General features: G+C 40.6%; 1 protein-coding gene across 2 annotated transcripts in view; it reads right to left on the reverse strand.

The window, feature by feature from the left end:
* Positions 1 to 2,225: 2,225 nt before the first annotated feature.
* cntn5 (contactin 5) overlaps positions 2,226 to 18,856 on the reverse strand; it is a 184,086-nt gene continuing 167,455 nt past the window's right edge. For both annotated transcript variants that reach the window (XM_087795066.1, XM_087795065.1), the window contains exons 19-24: positions 9,343 to 9,577; positions 9,156 to 9,265; positions 8,897 to 9,086; positions 6,721 to 6,833; positions 4,754 to 4,922; positions 2,226 to 2,886 (exon numbers count right to left, since the gene is read on the reverse strand). In XM_087795066.1, coding sequence (XP_087651192.1) covers positions 2,792 to 2,886; positions 4,754 to 4,922; positions 6,721 to 6,833; positions 8,897 to 9,086; positions 9,156 to 9,265; positions 9,343 to 9,577 — 912 coding nt within the window. In that variant the 3' untranslated portion in view covers positions 2,226 to 2,791. The remainder of the gene's footprint in view (positions 2,887 to 4,753; positions 4,923 to 6,720; positions 6,834 to 8,896; positions 9,087 to 9,155; positions 9,266 to 9,342; positions 9,578 to 18,856) is intronic.

The raw sequence follows: 18,856 nt of genomic DNA on the forward strand, positions 1-18,856 counted from the left end.
TGCTACCAGAGTAAATAAGAAAACATGTTTTCATTAACCTTCTACATTTCACCGTTCCCGAGATAATCGCCACGCACTGTACGAGCGAGACGATCCCGACCGGAGCCAGATTGCAGTCGGTGTTTTAATTGCCCGACACCGGAGCTCCTGCCTCAGGACCAGGAGCAGGAAACATCATCCATTATCATAAATCAGACAGGTGCTGCATGAATAATTAATGGTCGCTACATTAGCGCTCTGGCCCGGGTTCTTGTTTGGACCGACGTCGCTGAAGAGGCTAAAAGCTTCGCCGGAAAAAAAAACAAACCTCGACATCAAACCGCTTAGTGCCGCGGAAAAAATTGCGGCGAGAGAGCAGGGGGGGGGGGGGCCCGACCTCGGCACCCTCGCATCGACCGGAACGGGAGAGGTCGAAGAGCAAGGGGAGGTGTAAACAGCTCGCGGCGTCTCCGGCGCTGTGAGGTCCGATCTCCGGCGGCGGAAGCCCTCGTCTGAACCTGAGTGGGTGAGTCAGTCCGAACTGGTAATGGACGAGTCTGGGGAAGGAAAGGTCCGCGTTGCAAGTGCAAATCTTCCCGAGAAACATTAATTACACTCAAGGCTCTTGGATCGGAGCCCGGCCCCGAAGATAAGCAGCATCAGCGGCGGTGAGGCGAGCGAGAAGCCTGCAGGGACTCGGTCCTCGCTGCCCCGGCTCTTTATCGCCTTAGTCTCGTGGCTTTTCGTAAGAATTCAATCAACCTGCACTTTATGAAACCAAGTAGAGAGCGCGGTGATATTTGAAAGTTAGACACGTGTCGCTGTGGGAGAAGAATGGCAACGAACAAGCGTAGATCATCAGCCAATGAAAGCACTCGTGGAGTCGCAACTGTGCGAACTTTACCACTTGCAGTCGTAATCATTCACTTAATGTAAATCTTTATCTGTTTATTACCTTCATTTCAAACCACATTTTCTCACAGTTCCTCGAAACGACATATCTTTAAAGGGTCAAAGTGAAAACAAATGTGTTTGTGGTATCCCTTGTGTTGTCTCTGGTTCAAGGTGAATACCAAGGTGATACCACAAACACTTTTGTTTTCGGGGGCCTTCGGGTCAACTTGACCCTTTGATATCACAAGGGTTAACAACTATTGACCCGTAGATAAGATGGTAAAGTGGTTGACTAGTTCCCTTGTTTAAGTAAGGCCCTAAATATATATTTAGCTCTCCATCTGTCCATCCATCCATCTATCCGAATGGATAGATAGAAAGATAGATGGATGGATAGATGGACAGATAGATGGATAGACGGATGGCTGGACGGACGGATAGACGGATTGACGGATAGACGGATTGACAGATAGATGGATAGACAGATAGACGGATGGATGGACGGATAGACGGATGGATGGACGGATAGACGGATGGATAGACGGATGGATGGATGGATGGATGGATGGATGGATGGATGGATGGATGGATGGATGGATGGATGGATGGATGGATGGATGGATGGATGGATGGATGGATGGATGGATGGATGGATGGATGGATGGATGGATGGATGGATGGATGGATGGATGGATGGATGGATGGATGGATGGATGGATGGATGGATGGATGGATGGATGGATGGATGGATGGATGGATGGATGGATGGATGGATGGATGGATGGATGGATGGATGGATGGATGGATGGATGGATGGATGGATGGATGGATGGATGGATGGATGGATGGATGGATGGATGGACGGACGGATAGACAGATAGACGGATGGATGGATGGGCAGATAGATGGGTGGACAGATAGACGATGGATGACTGGATCGACGGATAGATGGATGGATGGATGGACGAAAAGACGATGGATGGATGGACGGATAGACGGATGGATGGATGGACAGATAACGGATAGATGGATAGACGGATGGACAGCTGGACGGATGGACAGATGGACGGATGGACGGATGGACGGATGGACAGATGGACGGATGGACGGATGGATAGACAGACAGATTGTTAGACAGCCGACAAGGGAGATGACCAGGATGGTATCAGGGTTCAGGTTTGGGGTTAAAGGATCACATGTTCATACTGTGTGTGTGTGCGTGTGTGTGTGTGCGCGTGTGTGTGTGTGCGTGTATGCGTGTGTGCGTGTGTGTGTGTGCGCCGAGTACCCACACAAAAGAAAGAACAACAAAGGGATTAAAAATATACATCACATTTATTTGGGAGCTCAGACAGAGTTGTCTAATGATGCGTTCAGGTACTGCAGGTTAAACGCCGCTTTCCTACAATCAACAGTCACCAAGTGGCGCTGCATGGCTAAAACACACAAACACCACCGCGTGGTTCCGTTTTTTTCCTCTAAAGGTAACACGACGTACAAAACTGGAAAGAGTCTCGGGTTTCATAGAAAATCTCTCGGCCTCGACGTTGTTAATAAGAAAAACAAATGCACTTTTCTCGAACGGCCGTGAACGCATCGTCGGCGAGAAACACGCCGGGGCTGATCCTCGGCGTTTAAACGCCGCAGCAGCTTTCAAGGAATTGTTTTGTCGGCTTCTCTGGTCACGAGCCGGTCGGAAAAAAACACATGAACGCTGAAGGGAATCCGTCGTCGTCGACCGTCGGCAGGACGATGGCCAGAGTGAACGGAACAGACCGGGATTGAGAAAGAAGGAACTGGAAAGAAAAAAGGAGATTTTCTGCTGGAGATTGTTCCAGTTTTTTTTTCTTTAGTGTGACGAGCGAGGCTAGCAGGCAGTCGGAGGGAGAGGCGGTGAAAGAAGGGAAGCTCTCGCTCTTCACCAGGACACTGAAGGCACCAGAAGAAGCAGCATCAGCGGCGTCCACGCTGAAGGCTGGTGGAGAGAGCGCTGCTGGTTCTTGGCTCGAACACCTACGAGAAGAGAGACAACCTTACGTACCTGTGTTTGAATGTGAAAGATTTCACTTATGTTTTGTCTTTTTCTGACAGGTTGTTATGGGGGAGGTTTTCACACGTGTGTGTGAAAGATTTGCATGCGTGTGAGAAATGTTTATTTTCACATGTGTGTGTGAGAGATGGATTTTCATGTGTGAAAGGGAGGTTGTGATGGGAGAGGTTTACAAATGTTTGTGTGAAAGGTTTTTATTTGTGTGATAAGTTCTGCTATATGCTAGATTTGTGTAGGTAAGAGATGTTCACACGTGTGAGAAATGTTATTATGCGTGAGGTTTTCCCATGTGTGTTTGTGAGAGATTTGAATGCATGTGAGAAATGTTATGTGTGAGGTTTTCACATGTGTGTATATGAGAGATTTTCACACGCCTGAGAAAGGTTGTTATGCGTCAGGTTTTTTTCCATGTGTGTATATGAGATATTTTAAAATGCTTGTTAGAAAGGTGTTACGCGTGAGGTTTTCCCATGTGTGTATGTGAGAGATTTTAATGCATGTGAGAAATGTTGTTATGTGTGAGGTTTTCACATGTGTGTATATGAGAGATTTTCACACACCTGAGAAAGGTTCTTATGCGTCAGGTTTTTTTCCATGTGTGTATATGGGATATTTTAAAATGCTTGTTAGAAAGGTGTTACGCGTGAGGTTTTCCCATGTGTGTATGTGAGAGATTTTAATGCATGTGAGAAATGTTGTTATGCGTGAGGTTTTCTCATGTGTGTATATGAGAGATTTTCACACACGTGAGAAAGGTTTTTATACGTGAGGTTTCCCTATGTGTGTATATGAGAGATTTTGATGCGTGTGAGAAATGTTGTTATGTGTGAGGTTTTCACATGTGTATATGAGAGATTTTCACACGCCTGAGAAAGGTTGTTATGCGTCAGGTTTTTTTCCATGTGTGTATATGAGATATTTTAAAATGCTTGTTAGAAAGGTGTTACGTGTGAGGTTTTCCCATGTGTGTATATGAGAGATTTTCATGCGTGTATAATGTTATAATGTGTGAGGTTTTCTCATTTGTGTATGTAAGAGATTTTCATGCATGTGAGAAAAGTTGTTATGCTTGAGGTTTTCCCATGTGTGTATGTGAGATATTTTCACATGTTTGAGAAAGGTTGTTATGCGTGAGGTTTTCCCAAGTGTGTATATGAGAGATTTTCATGTGTGTGAGAAATGTTATTATTTGTGAGGTTTTCACATGTGTGTAAGAGAGATTTTCACACATGTGAGAAAGGTTGTTGTGTGTGAGGTTTTCCCATGTGTGTATATGAGAGATTTTCATGCTTGTTAGAAAGGTTGTTATGCGTGAGGTTTTCCCATGTGTGTATGCGAGTTTTTAATGCATGTGAAAAATGTTATGTGTGAGGTTTTCACATGTGTATATGAGAGATTTTCACACGTGTGAGAAATGTTGTTATGCGTGAGGTTTTCCTAGGTGTGTATATGAGAGATTTTCATACGTGTAAGAAATTTTATTATGTGTGAGGTTTTCACATATGTGTGCATATGAGAGATTTTCACACGCGTGAGTAAGGTTGTTATGCGTGAGGTTTTCCCATGTGTGTATATGAGAGATTTACACATGCTTGAGAAATGTTATAATTAGTATGTTTTTCTCATATGTGTATGTGAGAGATTTTAATGTGTGTGAGAAAGGTTGTTATGTGTGAGGTTTTCACATGTGTTTGAAAGGTTTTCATGTCTGTAAGAAAATGTAATGTGTGTGAGGTTTTCTCACGTCTTACAACATTAAGGAGTAGAAACATCATGCTCTGAAGCTGATGGTGTGAGCGAGAGTGCTGAAGTGTAGAACAAACCACTTACCGGAGGAAGTGAGGATTCGAACCTGCGAGCTGACCGCCCCCTCGCCGCCCTCGCTCAGCGCCCGCACCTCGATTATGTAGGTGCCGCCCTCGGGCAGCGAGAGCAGAGTGAACGGATTGATGGTTCTGGTCACCTGATTGTGGCCTCGGCCCTCTTGCCTGAGAATCACCTGAAGGAAATCAAAAAATCAGAGCCTCAGAGCGATCGTCGTCTAATATGTGCTCAGGTTTCCTCCCACAGAACATCCAGAGGTGAATGAAACACTCTGGGTTTTACATTTTTACTCATACAATATATACTTTCTAAACATGTAGATTTTATCTTTTTTTTAAATTTTATCTGGTGTATGATGGTTTAATTATAACCATCATCTTCATTGATAACATTAATTAATTAATTAGATTTATTATTTTTGTTTTCCGTAGTCGATCTTTTTTTTAATCAATAATTAAAAATATATTTATGACACATTTACTATTTTAAATTCAGACTTGCTGTTGTTAAAGCAAATTAGCTAAAAAATTATAGTTAAAACTTAAAAGCAACAAGAATACTTAAAAAATATATAATAATAGTACTAATAATGATAACAAAATCAACAACAATAATTAAAACCACAACAATACTAAAAAATATAATAATAGTACTAATAAAAATAACGAAATCAACAACAACAATAATAATAAAAACAACAACAATTCTAAAAAATATAATAATAGTACTAATAATAATAACAAAATCAACAACAACAATAATAAAAACCACAACTATACTAAAAAATATAATAATAGTACTAATAAAAATAACAAAATCAACAACAACAATAATAAAAACAACAACAATACTAAAAAATATAATAATAGTATTAATAATAATAACAAAATCAACAACAACAATACTAAAAAATATAATAATAGTACTAATAACAATAACGCAATCAACAACAACAATAATAAAAAAACAATACTAAAAAATATTATAATAGTACTAATTACAATAACAAAATTAACAACAACAACGACAATAATAAAAACAACAACAACAATAATCATTTTAAGGAGGTGTTTGTACATTATGGCTTAAATAAAATTAAACAAAAATATAAACATCATCATTTATAGATATGTATGTATTATTTTTATTTTTGCCAAGTATCTAACATACAGGTCAACAAGGACAACAAATCAAGGTAAAATACTAAATATTTGAGCAGAAAATACGAAATGACAAAAGAAACTTCATTACATAAAAGATTAATATTCCATTTTACTTCAATGTTCGTTCTCCCTCGACTCACAGGAGAATAACACTCGTTCATTCAACAGTTTGACACTCAGACTAGAGCACTGCAGTAGCCACAGCTCAGTTGTAGGCCACAATCTGGACCAGGAACATCTTGTGCGCCTCAGTCGGCGCCGACGAAAAGAACATTCAGATAAAAGTGTCAGCTCTGGACGTCTCTCACACTCGTTCACACCTTCTGCTCCAGGTGTCACACAAATAATCTCTCGGCGGCACTCCATCCGCGATGCTGCATCGTCATGGTAACAGATACTCACGGGCTCCTTGATGGACGGAGATGTCATTGCCCGGGAAGATGAAAAATGTAAAGAGCCGGAGGCGACCGGTCGACGAGCTGGTAATTAAGTTAATTTATTCCGGAGTGTTCTGACGACGCGGTAATGAAGAGATGAAAACAAAGAGCAACAGGAAGTCCTCCACCTCTCAACAGCATCCTCCACTCATCCCTCGCTTTTCCACAGCCACCTAGCTCTCTCCCTTCATCCGTTTGTCAGTTTTAAACATGAATATATGTAGCAATGTCTTCAACTCATCATCTGAGTTTGATTAGTCATGTCTGAGTTATTAGCTAAGGGACCTGCTTTAACTAAAAAGTCAGCTGGATGTTCCTCTTGCAGGCTTTGGTTCTGGTTCTGTGGGAGGAAAACGGAGTATCCAGAACTCACCATGTATCCGATGACGTCGGACTCGTTGTCTTTGGCCTTGACCTGGTCCCAGCTCAACGACACGTTGTTGCCCTCTTGAATCCAGGCCAGGTTAGCCGGGGGGTGAGCGGGAGCTGCGGCACGAAGAGTCAGAGCGAGAGGTTGGTTCAGGATCAGGTGCTAAATGCAGATCTTTCCATGTGTCTGGACCTCAAACTATCAACAGTTTCTCACAGGTTCAGGTTCAACAATTCAAACAAAGTTCTGTCAAAAAACTTTGCTTTTTTTACTTTTATGTTGAAATCCCACTTCACATAATCACATATCCATCCAACCATCTTTCGTATTCATCCATCCATCCATCTATCGTATTCATCCATCTATCATATTCATCCATCTATGAAATCCATCCATCCATCCATCTATCATATTCATCCATCTATCATATCCATACAACCATCTATCGTATTCATCCATCCATCCATCTTTCGTATTCATCCATCCATCCATCCATCCATCTATCGTATTCATCCATCTATGAAATCCATCCATCCATCCATCTATCATATTCATCCATCTATCATATCCATACAACCATCTATCGTATTCATCCATCCATCCATCTTTCATATTCATCCATCCATTTATCATATTCATCCATCTATCATATCCATCCAACCATCTATCATATCCATCTATCATATCCATCCATCATATATCATATTCATCCATCTATCATATCCAACCAACCATCAATCGTATTCATCCATCCATCCATCTATCATATCTATCCATCATATCCATCCATCATATATCATATTCATCCATCTATCATATCCAACCAACCATCAATCGTATTCATCCATCCATCCATCCATCCATCTATCATATCTATCCATCCATCTATCATATCCACCCAACCATCTATCATATTCATCCATCCATCCATCTATCATATTCATACATCTATCATATCCATCCATCCATCTATCATATTCATCCATCTATCATATCCATCCAACCATCTATCGTATGCATCCATCCATCCATCTATCATATTCATACATCTATCATATCCACCCAACCATCTATCATATTTATCCATCCATCCATCTATCATATTCATACATCTATCATATCCATCCATCCATCTATCATATTCATCCATCTATCATATCCATCCAACCATCGATCGTATTCATCCATCCATCCATCTATCATATACATCCATCCATCTATTGTATTCATTCATCCAACGTATTCGTATTCATCCATCCATCCATTGTATGCATTCATCCATCCATCATATCCATCCATCATATTCATTCATACATCTATCATATACATCCATCCATCTATCCTATTCATCCATCTATCATATCCATCCAACCATCAATCATATTCATCTCATTCATCCTTCCATCTATCATATCCATCCAACATCTATCCTATTCATCCATCTATCATATCCATCCAACCATCAATCGTATTCATCCCATCCATCCTTCCATCTATCATATCCATCCAACCATCAATCATATTCATCTCATTCATCCTTCCATCTATCATATCCATCCAACATCTATCCTATTCATCCATCTATCATATCCATCCAACCATCAATCGTATTCATCCCATCCATCCTTCCATCTATCATATCCATCCAACATCTATCCTATTCATCCATCCATCGATCTATCATATTCATCCATCGACAGAAAAGAAAAGATGGAATTCCTAAAAGCCTTATTTTTGTCCGTACAATGTCTTAGCTCTTCCTGAACCTAAGTAGTTTAAATAAAAAAAAAACTTGACAGATATCAGCTCCTTAATTAGACTCTTTCCAGATATATTTTTTGCTGTTATTATGTTTGAAAATCAAATGTAATTCACGTATAACAGGCATTAAAATGTACAAGAAACGGAAAAAACAAGGTTCTATAATGAGGTGAACTTTGGCCTGAAAATCCTCAATCCCAACAATGCTCCCGTAATGAGACGTGTCGACGGCATCACCGTCAACTTGAAATACATTTCTGATAATAAGCCATAAAGATCCACCGCCAGTGTTGAAACATTTTCCCAGATAAGAAGGAGAATCCGCCTCCGCGCTCTCCACGGAGCGGGAGGAACAGCCTAAAGTTCCTGTCAGTGTCAGAGCTGATATGAGGTTCTGGACCGTCAGTGTCAAACTCACGAGCTTTCCTGGTCCTGGCTGTGACAGCCGCGCTGGCAGGACCCTGGCCGATGCTGTTAAATCCTTTTACAGTGATGCGATAGAGACTGTTGCTCTGCAGCCCTGACAAGACCATGAATGTTTCATTTTTCACAGTCCTTTGTTTTCCCTCCGCCTCCTCCTGCTGCTCGCCGTCTTGCCAGAAACCCACCTGCACACCACACACAGAATTTTTAGCCGTTTCCCTTTTTTTTTTTTTCAAGACCTCTTTAAGATGTACCTCATAGGCTCGGGGTCGTCCAGGCCCGGGTCCGGGCGGTTTCCAGGTGACTCTTATTTCCGTTGAAGAGACACCGACGGCTTTCAGGTCAGTGGGCGGCTCGCGCGGCTCTGTAAACACAAGCGGAAATTTAAAAAAATCGCGCCATCAACCCCTGGCGTGCATTTTTGATCACACGTGTGCTCACCGCCTTCTGCAGAGTGGATGATGACAACTTTGCTGAAGGGTCCGTCTCCCTTGTTGTTGTAAACGCCCAGTTTCACTTCGAACGGCGTGAGCGGAGGGAAGGTCTCGTCTCTGTACTTGTACGTGGTGGAGTCGGCCGAGGTCACCATCTTCTCCTTCCAGCCTCGCGTTCCGTTGGCTCGGAATGCAACGATGTAGCCGAAGCCCTCGCCGTTTTGGAACTCTTCGGACACAGGCTGTCGGAGAGGAAGAAAATAGAACCTTTAAGGTGATGTGGCAATAATCTCTTTTACAAGACGGTCCACACTTTTGTTTTTCCAATTTTTGTTATGTCAAAAATCGAGTTCTTAAAACAACAAATATAGTTTTCTTCATCGCATTTTTGCCCCATTAGCTACATCAGTACTTCCTGTTTCCTGCTTTAACATTTTAGGGTATTGATCGAAAATGCTCAGTATCAATACCTTCACTTCACCACCCACTTCAAAAATGTTTCCTTTATTTTAGTGGGGAGTTCTCTCTTCTCTCTCCAGATAAAACAGGAAGTTATAATTTGAGTTTTAATAAGCATTTAACAGCCAAACAACAATAAAAAAAAGGGGGAGCCCAGAACACGGAGACAGAAGTTGCCCATAGATTTCTGTTCAACAATATCTTAAAATGATGTAATTGGAGATCAAGCAGAGCAAAAGCATATTTGTCTTACAAAGATATGACTTAAAAAAACAAACAATTATGTACAAACATGAATGTTGAGTGAGAAATGAGTGCAACTTTAATTAATATTTATTAAAAATAACATCAATGTCTCAATGTTAATATTTTATATTTTTTTGGAATGTTTCTCCTCAAAACATTGTCAATTTAGCTATTGATGTATTATGTTATTAATCTCACAACTACTACACTCAAGACTGTTTACCAAAGTCTGATCAATACCGCTCTTTTTCTGCGATCGTTATTTACTGTCAACAGATGCAGGTGTACACTGCATATATACAGTATATTGATATGACAAACAGATTTGGTGGTGAGTTCAGGTCCCGCAGCAGGTGAGTTTCAAGGCCTTCTGGTCCGACAGTAGACAAGATAGGTTGCAGGGGATCAGAGGAGAGAAGGGATGAATAAATCCTGATTCTATGAGTTTTTTAATTGTTTCTATCTCCTAGCACCATGTTATACTAGGTGATTTGTTCTTAAAAAATGAACCTGGAGTGTCTTTTAAATCCTTATTTAACAATGAAAAGCAAACAAGAGGCAACAACATGGAAAAAAACATTCCAATCCAACACTGAATGAGTCAATATTTACATGAAAGGCTCAGTTATTCACGCCCTCCACAGGCACTGGGAGCTGCTCTCTACACCTGGTCCTCCAGATTGTTGTCACGACAACAACACAACAACACTGATCAGCAAAGACCTCACTAGATGGTGATCAACCTCTGGCTCTCCGAACATCACAAGGGTCTTAGATGAGAACACACAACGATTTCTACACCACACACCAGAACTCGCCGCTGTCTTCCAGAGAGACGTCGGTGATCACCAGACTCATGGCAGATACAAACATGTTGTCATGATACCTATAGACTCTTATGTTAGACTCTTCCTTCACTTTTATTCGACTTCAAGAACCAGTTCTCCCTCCACAGTGGACGTGAATCGTATCCGAAGGTTTGAGAGACGATCTGTTCTTCCCCAGCTGGAGTGGGTGTGCTGACGTCACCACATCATCCATTGAAATTAATTCTTTGTTGTGTTCGTTCTCATATTCATAGAACCACTGGATGCTCTGGTTTGGTCCCACTTGGTCCCATGTCAGCTCCTTGGTTTCTCCCAACGCCAAGATCAACATTGGACGCACCAACACCGAGTTGGTGCAGACGAAGAGAGTTGAATTTCTAACGAGAGTCTCCTGGGTCCAGCACTGCTCCTGGTACTGACCCGAGTCTGAGACCTCCAGACTGGGTATCTGATAAGAAGCTGCTCCATCCTCGTCGGCAATTGAGGAGTTCCAAAGAAGCTTCTTCTCGTCGCCGGTCCATTTTGAGATCATGCAGAACTCGTCTGTTTTCGTCCAGAATGAAGACGTAAGATCTCCAGGGCTGCATGATTTTAGCCTGGATGTTGTTGGACACGAGCAGCACTAGCAGAAGCTCTTCAGCCATGTTGGTCTGTGAGCGTGACTCAACTCTGACTGCTGCTTTTTAATCTTAATCTTAATCTTAATCTTAATCTTAATCGCAAGGATTCTTGGAACTAAACGGTTTAGAAAGAGGAAGCTGTAATCAGGTGTGAAGAGTAAGAGATTCAATCGAATTTAAAGAGATGACACTATGGAAACGCAAATGTATAATTATTATATAAATGTTTTTATATTTAATTTATTGGGAACTTGAGGTTGAGCAAACAGTTTCCATATCTTCTCTCCAGAGAATATTTAACTAATGTGTTGATCTAAGTGTCTCTTAAATTGATATTGAAACTCTATTGTAGCATCAGTATGTTACAGTTTGTACGAAACTCTCTTTTCATAGAAATATTTACATTAGAAAATGTGCTTAAGCCCCGCCCACTGAAAACACTCCAGTTTTTCTGGTGATTAGAACTAGTTTACTCCAACCACACCCACTTTCCAGTGAATGGTCATTAATTGAGGTTTGTCACCTCACGTAATCGATCCAGGAAGTCTCCACCTTATGAAAATTGTGTATAAACTGTGAAGTTGTATTAAAACATCAGATAAAAACTCCTTGACATTCAGTCAAAAAGCAACATATCACTAATTTGTTATTAATGATTCATTATTGTGTCTGCTAATATTAACACATTAAGATTTCTACATCACTGTAACATACATTAGCCTTTAAAGATCCTGCTAAGCATGCTGGGACACCGCTGCAGAAGAGCACATGAATCCAAGACGCTATTATTCAACCACCATCAGCAGCTTCTTACCTCGGATTTATCAAACTAGTCGAGTCTACGAGCGAGAAGCTGACGAGACGTATTTCCTGTTAGAAATGGTTGGTGTGAAGAGTCACAGGTGTTGAAATGTAACACGATTTCAAGTGATAGTTCAGCTCGAACTTTTTGTAGTTATAGGCAAAAATGTAAGTCCATATGATGGTTGCCAACACAACTCACTGTTCTTCTTTCTTCTTGTCCAAAAAAGACACACTTAAAAACATCCAAATACCTCCATGGTGCTCGTCTTTAACTTCCATCTTGTATTAATGCCCTACTATGAGAAATTGTACCCAAAAAATATTGAACAAGTATATATTTTAAGTTTATTGTAGCAGAAGCTAAAAGGCTAAACATATCTACTGTCTGTGTCGCATGTTAGCCTTTAGCATCTGCTACAAACAAACTTCAAATATAGACTTGTTTGATATTTTTCTCAACCATTTCTTGAACAAATGTCAAAAAATATAAATGACTGTATGGCTTTCAGAACACGAGCTATTCATTTCCTCAGCAGATGTGATGACTGTAAGAAAAGGAAAAGATGAAAAAGAGAAGTACATTTGTCAAGTGAGGCTCCGAGAGGAAAATAAACAGAGGAAAACTTCTTGAAGTTGGAGGTGAGTCTCTGTCGAATTACTTACCCACTTTAATTTGTGCAATCGTGCTCTAATTAGAAGATAAATCAACTATTATTGCCAATCTTCCTTTTGCGGTCCTGCCTGCGAGCATCTGTCGAGGATAATAAAGAGGCAGGAGATGACTGTTATCCAGCTCAGATACTCTCATTACCGATCTTTCCAGGTTTTGGAGGAGGCTACAAGGCAGCGGAGGAAGTCGCCTGTCACATCTGCTCCCCCACTTCATCAAATCAAATGACAATTTATTTGTGCGGCGCAAATTTAATTAGAAATCAACTGCGGGGATCAGATCTTTAGCCAGACTTGAGAAACGAGAACACACCTGTGCACCTGTTTGGCTAGAGGTGTCGTGGCTGCAAATGTCAACAACGGCAGGCACGTCTCTGAACAAAGACGCGGCTCAACATTCATAGTCACGGTGGACTGCAGAACGATGAACTGTCAGGAAATATCATGCGATTCCAAAAAAACACTCAAACAAATCCCTATTTTCCATCTCGACAAGAATTACGACTCACTCTAAAACACTTCTCCAAAAAAATTATCCAAAACAGGTGCAAAACAAATAGACTCAAGGACTCATTCATTACTCGGGCTATCAAATTGTACAATTCTGAGTTCGGGGGCAGGAGTGGAGTAAAAGTATCATGATGTTCTATTCCATGTTAGTCTTTGTATCCTTTGTCTTTGTTATTTTTCTTTGATCTATGTTCTTTATCTTTAGACTTAGATTGTATCATCTTGTTCTTTCTCTTTATTTCTCCTTGTTCCTGTTCTTATTTTATTTTGATTATTTTTTTTATGAAAAATTGCTGTATTTGCTTTGGATAATTTGGAGAAAAAAAAACAATTTCATCAATAAAGTTCTACCTAACCTAACCTAACTTGTTTTGCTACTCTCTCTGCAGCTCACTCCCTCTCTGTGAACTTAGCTGTTACTTGTTTCAAGCGGATTTTCAACGTCAGCGTAATCAGGCACATGCACATAACTAGTGATGCTCAACCAACTAGGAAAAGTCCCCTTTATGCTGGATTTTGTTTTTAAATTAACTTAACCTGTGTTATTTCTGGGTCAAGGTGACCCGGTGGCCCGAACACAAACGTGTATAACGGTGTCTCCAGGGTTGCCTCTGGGCCAAGGTGACGTGGTTTAACACCAGGCTTAAGAATAAAGTATTTAATGTCATTAAAAATCTAAACTATTGGACGACTCTTATGTCATAAACATCTTCTGAGAGTGCATAAAAAAAACATTTATTAATGTAAGTAAGATAGTAAGTAATTATTATTATTTGTGAAGCGTCTTTCACAGACCAGGTTCACAAGGCGCTGTAATAACAAAACGATATTCAGTAATACAGACTTTAAAAGGCCAAGACAACACAGTGACAAACATAGTAGCCGCAAGAAAATTAAGAAAACGCCTGCACAAATAAATAGGTCTTGAGATGCTTCTTGAAGGAATATATTGAGTAATTTGGACGCTTCATGTTTCCTGCATTTACCATATTTTTGGAACCATAAGGTGGATTATGAGGCTAATTAAGCAGACTACACAGATAAATCAAACTGTATTCAAGCCATTTATAATAATACACAACATTTTTTAGTTGTAAAACATGAAATAAAGAACAAAACACCCGTTAATTACACTTCCACAGATCATTAACGGAGGCTGAGATATGTGCGACTTCATCATTCAACACAGTCTCTTTGCTTACTTAGCAGTTTTTCTGATGATTCCTGAAAGCTCGGGCGACACTTGAGACGACCCATTGACGGATAGTGGCGTGACTCGCCCGGTGTTGTCTACCTGTTCTGGTTAATGGTTGTTCCCTTCTGTCAGTCAATGCTCCCACTCAGTTCACAATTTAACTTTGAACGACCTGTTGTTGCCAATATCTTTGGTTAATCCACCCAGAATGATTGGTGTATTAGTGTGCGTGACTTGGTTTTTGACAGTATCCATGAGATGGATGCGCATGGAGTCGTGAATAAGGAAAGATGCTTTTGAAATTGGTCATCGGGTCTCTTGACATAAACTTCAGACACCTCATTTTCTCCTCGTCCATCCATTCCTCTGGCTCGATGATGTCGCCGGCAGAGTCTTCCTCTTGAATATGACCAACAGTGGTAGTTTCTGGCCTTTAGTGTATCCACCGAGAACCACAGTGAAGGAGAACGTTTCCTTCCCAGTGGTGCGTATAGATCCCAAAGTGTTCTGAGCTGATCTTAACTGCGGTAAATGGCCAGGTTTTCCTAGTTATACTTTTGTCAGTTGCTTTAAGATGGCGGATGGAGAGATTACACCTGTCTTTATAAAACGGAAGCAGAAAACTCAAAAGAAAATCGTCGCTTTTCATTGAACTACCGCTGTTACCTTGAGTCAAATGGCGCCTGTAGAGACGCTCCAACCTTCTGTTCCTCAACCCACTGTTCAACTGTGTCCCCCTTGCTTTGTTCCCTTGGAAACTCTGTCTGTCCTCCTTTAATTGGCACAGGTCATCCTCTTGTTTTCTCCACTGCTGTAAACTTGATTCATCTATGTAGACGTATCTCACAGCTGCTCTGTTTCAATGTTTTATTGTGTGATCAGTAAGCCTTTAGTTTGAACTGTGCTCCCTCTCTTTATAGATGCCACTTTCAGATCTTTACACCGTTATATTATGTTGGTGCTCAGTAGCTATTTTTTATGTTTCATAGCAGTACTCCACTCCCATGATGCCGTGTACACTTATACTGAGTCGCACAAAATGTGCAACAGATTATAGAGTTTTAATAGATTTAGGAATGTTTGTTTATTTTTTTTCTTCTTTTAAATGTATTATTATTAATTATAGCAAATCAATAATCACTAAAATAACTTCCTGGTGTAATCTTAATTGTAAAATGAATGACTATTTCAAGAAAAATAATTTGATTTTTTGTATGGCGCCTGCATAGAGGAAGAGTTTGTCTGCTTTCAGAAAGCATTTGCAATATCCCCTCGTATGTCTTTCATAAGCCAAGGAAGGTTTTAAACTTAACCACAGCTCTGTAGCTCAAATATTTAAAGGTCAACTAAAGTGAAAACCCAACTCTCCTGACTCACTCACATGTTTCAAATGTTGAAGTCTTTCTCTCCAAGATTCAGTAAGTCCCTCATCATGACCATGTTTTGAACTTATTACTTTATAAAGTTAAATCCCGGCAAAAAAGAGGTTACGAGAGCGGAGTTCCTTATGACAATAACTGTTTTCATAGATTAGTTTGCTAATTTAAAGCACTCAATAACATCTTACTTGCCCTTTAAGCAAGTTTCAGCCTTTTAAAAGTTGCAATTTCTTTTTCTTTGGCTCTTAGCAACTTCTGCGCCTTTTTTCAGAAACTTTTACGATCGGATGAAAAATGGAACTATCACTTTTTAACAGTTATTTCATGTAAACATGTTTAAGGGACAATAAACTAAAACTTAACAACATGGCCTTTGAACTTTTTTATTTAAAAACGCCAGGGATTTCAATTTGTTATTCACACGTTTGTTTTTCTTTTTTGGACTGTGGAAGGAAATAAGAGTGTTTAGAGAAACAAACACATGCACGGGGGAACATACCACACAGGGAATTCGCAGGTTTACGCCTCAGTAGAACGTGCTAAATGAAGCCTCTGTGCTGTTATGAACACTCAGAGGCTGAAACGTGAATATTCCATGAGTAAGGTCTTAAATTTGCAGTGGATTTTCCCCTCGCACTGCTGTGGCGAGAGAGCGAGGGGAGAAATAAGATCCAGGTGACGGTCACCGAGGGAAGACACAATCAGCTGCGAAGGGAAAGTAATTCACCGTCCACTCTAATGAGGCGTCGGCAGGAAGCAGCCGACTGCTTGGTTATTCATCTCGCTTAATAACCTGCCCGGCGTGACCGTCCACCCTCTGACAACACTCCGCTGATGATTGGAGAGGCAGAACCGGCAGCTCTTACATGCCCGGACTACCAAAGAGGTCCGACATTCCTGCTCCGTCTGCTTCAATCTCCATCTCCACTAATCACCGACCCAGTCCTGATTTCTTTCTGAAGGCTTTCAGGAAGAAATAGTGCAGAACGAAGGGAGCTTGAGTTACAAATCACGTTCGAGGACAGAAGCGCGACGCTGGATCGACGAGGGAGTTGAAGTTCCACCACTGGTGGCGCTCCACGTTTGCGCTGGGTTTAGAGGCTCAGCGCCAGACCCCGGAACACAGAACCGTGACCCACATTCTGAAACAGACAAATGTGTGGACGAATCTCACTTGGGAGCATCATCGTAATGTGTTTGCTCTCGCTCTCTCCGCGGCTCCAGGCTTCCCGAATGTATCACTCTGAGGCCCGAAATAATTTATCTTCAAGGGTAAAAGTGGGATTGATGACCGCGGGTGAGAGAATGTGAGCGCTCCAGAATCAAACTTTCACTGAAACCAACAGAAGCATTTCATAATCACCGTTATTCACATCTTTTGTCCGGACTAGCTTTAATCCGTGTGCTAACAGGATACAAATAATTATGTTCTACATATCTGCATATGTATATATATTTATATATTTATATATATATATAGTATATATATATATATATACCGTATATTCCGCACTATATGGCTCACTTAAAAGCCTTTCGTTTTCTCAAAAAACGACAGTGTGCCTTATAGTCCGGAGCGCCTTATATATGAACATTACCTGGGGGGTGACTTATTTACAAACACTTTCATGACTCTGCGCCGACTGATCCGACACGCCGTGGGAGGGATTACGTCATTGCGTCATCACAGGGTGGGATTTACAATCCATGTCACATCATGGCGGACGGCTATGGAGTGATATTACTGCCACCGGTTTGAGCGAGTGTGTCTTGGTTGTTGTTGTACACTCAAAATCACTCTGGTGCACGCTCAATCAGTCATACACGTGCATTCAACATATCATACACGTGCGCTCTAGCTGTCATACACGTGCTCAACTTCTCTGCTGTGCACTCAAAATTTGTCTGCTCACAACACCAGTCTCATGCGCTGCTGCTTGAAGCCTTTTAAACATCATTTGAACATCGTTACCATGGGAGTTAACAGAGTTGTCAGAACACTTAATAAAGTTACGCTAATAGTGCGGTAAATACAGTATATATATTTATATATATATATATACATACAGTTGAGGCCAAAATTAGGCCCCCTTGTGAAATTAGACAAATATCTTGATTTCTCTAAGGAAATGACCATTAACAACACATGTTTACATTGAATTTGTTTCCAATTTACCAAAGACAAAATTTCCACTAAGTTTGATTAGAATATTTGATTGATAGACTTAATTGAAACAAGAAAGGGCAAAAATTAGATGTCCCAAATGAAAAGCCCCCTGGCCTTTATTAGTCAATACTGTAGCCTACTCTTCTACCATTTCTATCACCATCTTTCTCAGTGTATACTAGCTTTCTCACAAGAACCGACACTCTGTTACAAATTTGGTACAAACCCCCAAAAACACGTCTTGTTTTGGCACAGGATTCACAAGGTGATTGTTAGCAGAAGTGACGGGGACCTTATAGGCATGAACACACTGAGCTGTCAGCACCGAAGAAGAACCTCTGCCGCATTCAAAACAATGGCTTCGCTATTTTGGGGAAAAACAACCTGAGGGAGGCAACACTTTGAACTTCGCCAGACAATACGATATACAATATAACTTATGTCAGGTTAAACATATAACTAACACACTAAAATGCTAAGTGTTAACGTTTAAAATACTTTACATTGATGGTTACCTTAATGACTTTACTTTTATTCAATGTAACATTACCAGAGACCTTCTATTAGATTAGTGAGATCAATGTATTTGAAATAAAACTTCATTTATTTTCTTTTTTTTAGTCACATAAGTTTATGAAAGCCAAA

Source organism: Callionymus lyra, chromosome 7 (genome assembly GCF_982586985.1).
Source record: "Callionymus lyra chromosome 7, fCalLyr1.hap1.1, whole genome shotgun sequence".
NCBI lineage: Eukaryota > Metazoa > Chordata > Actinopteri > Syngnathiformes > Callionymidae > Callionymus > Callionymus lyra.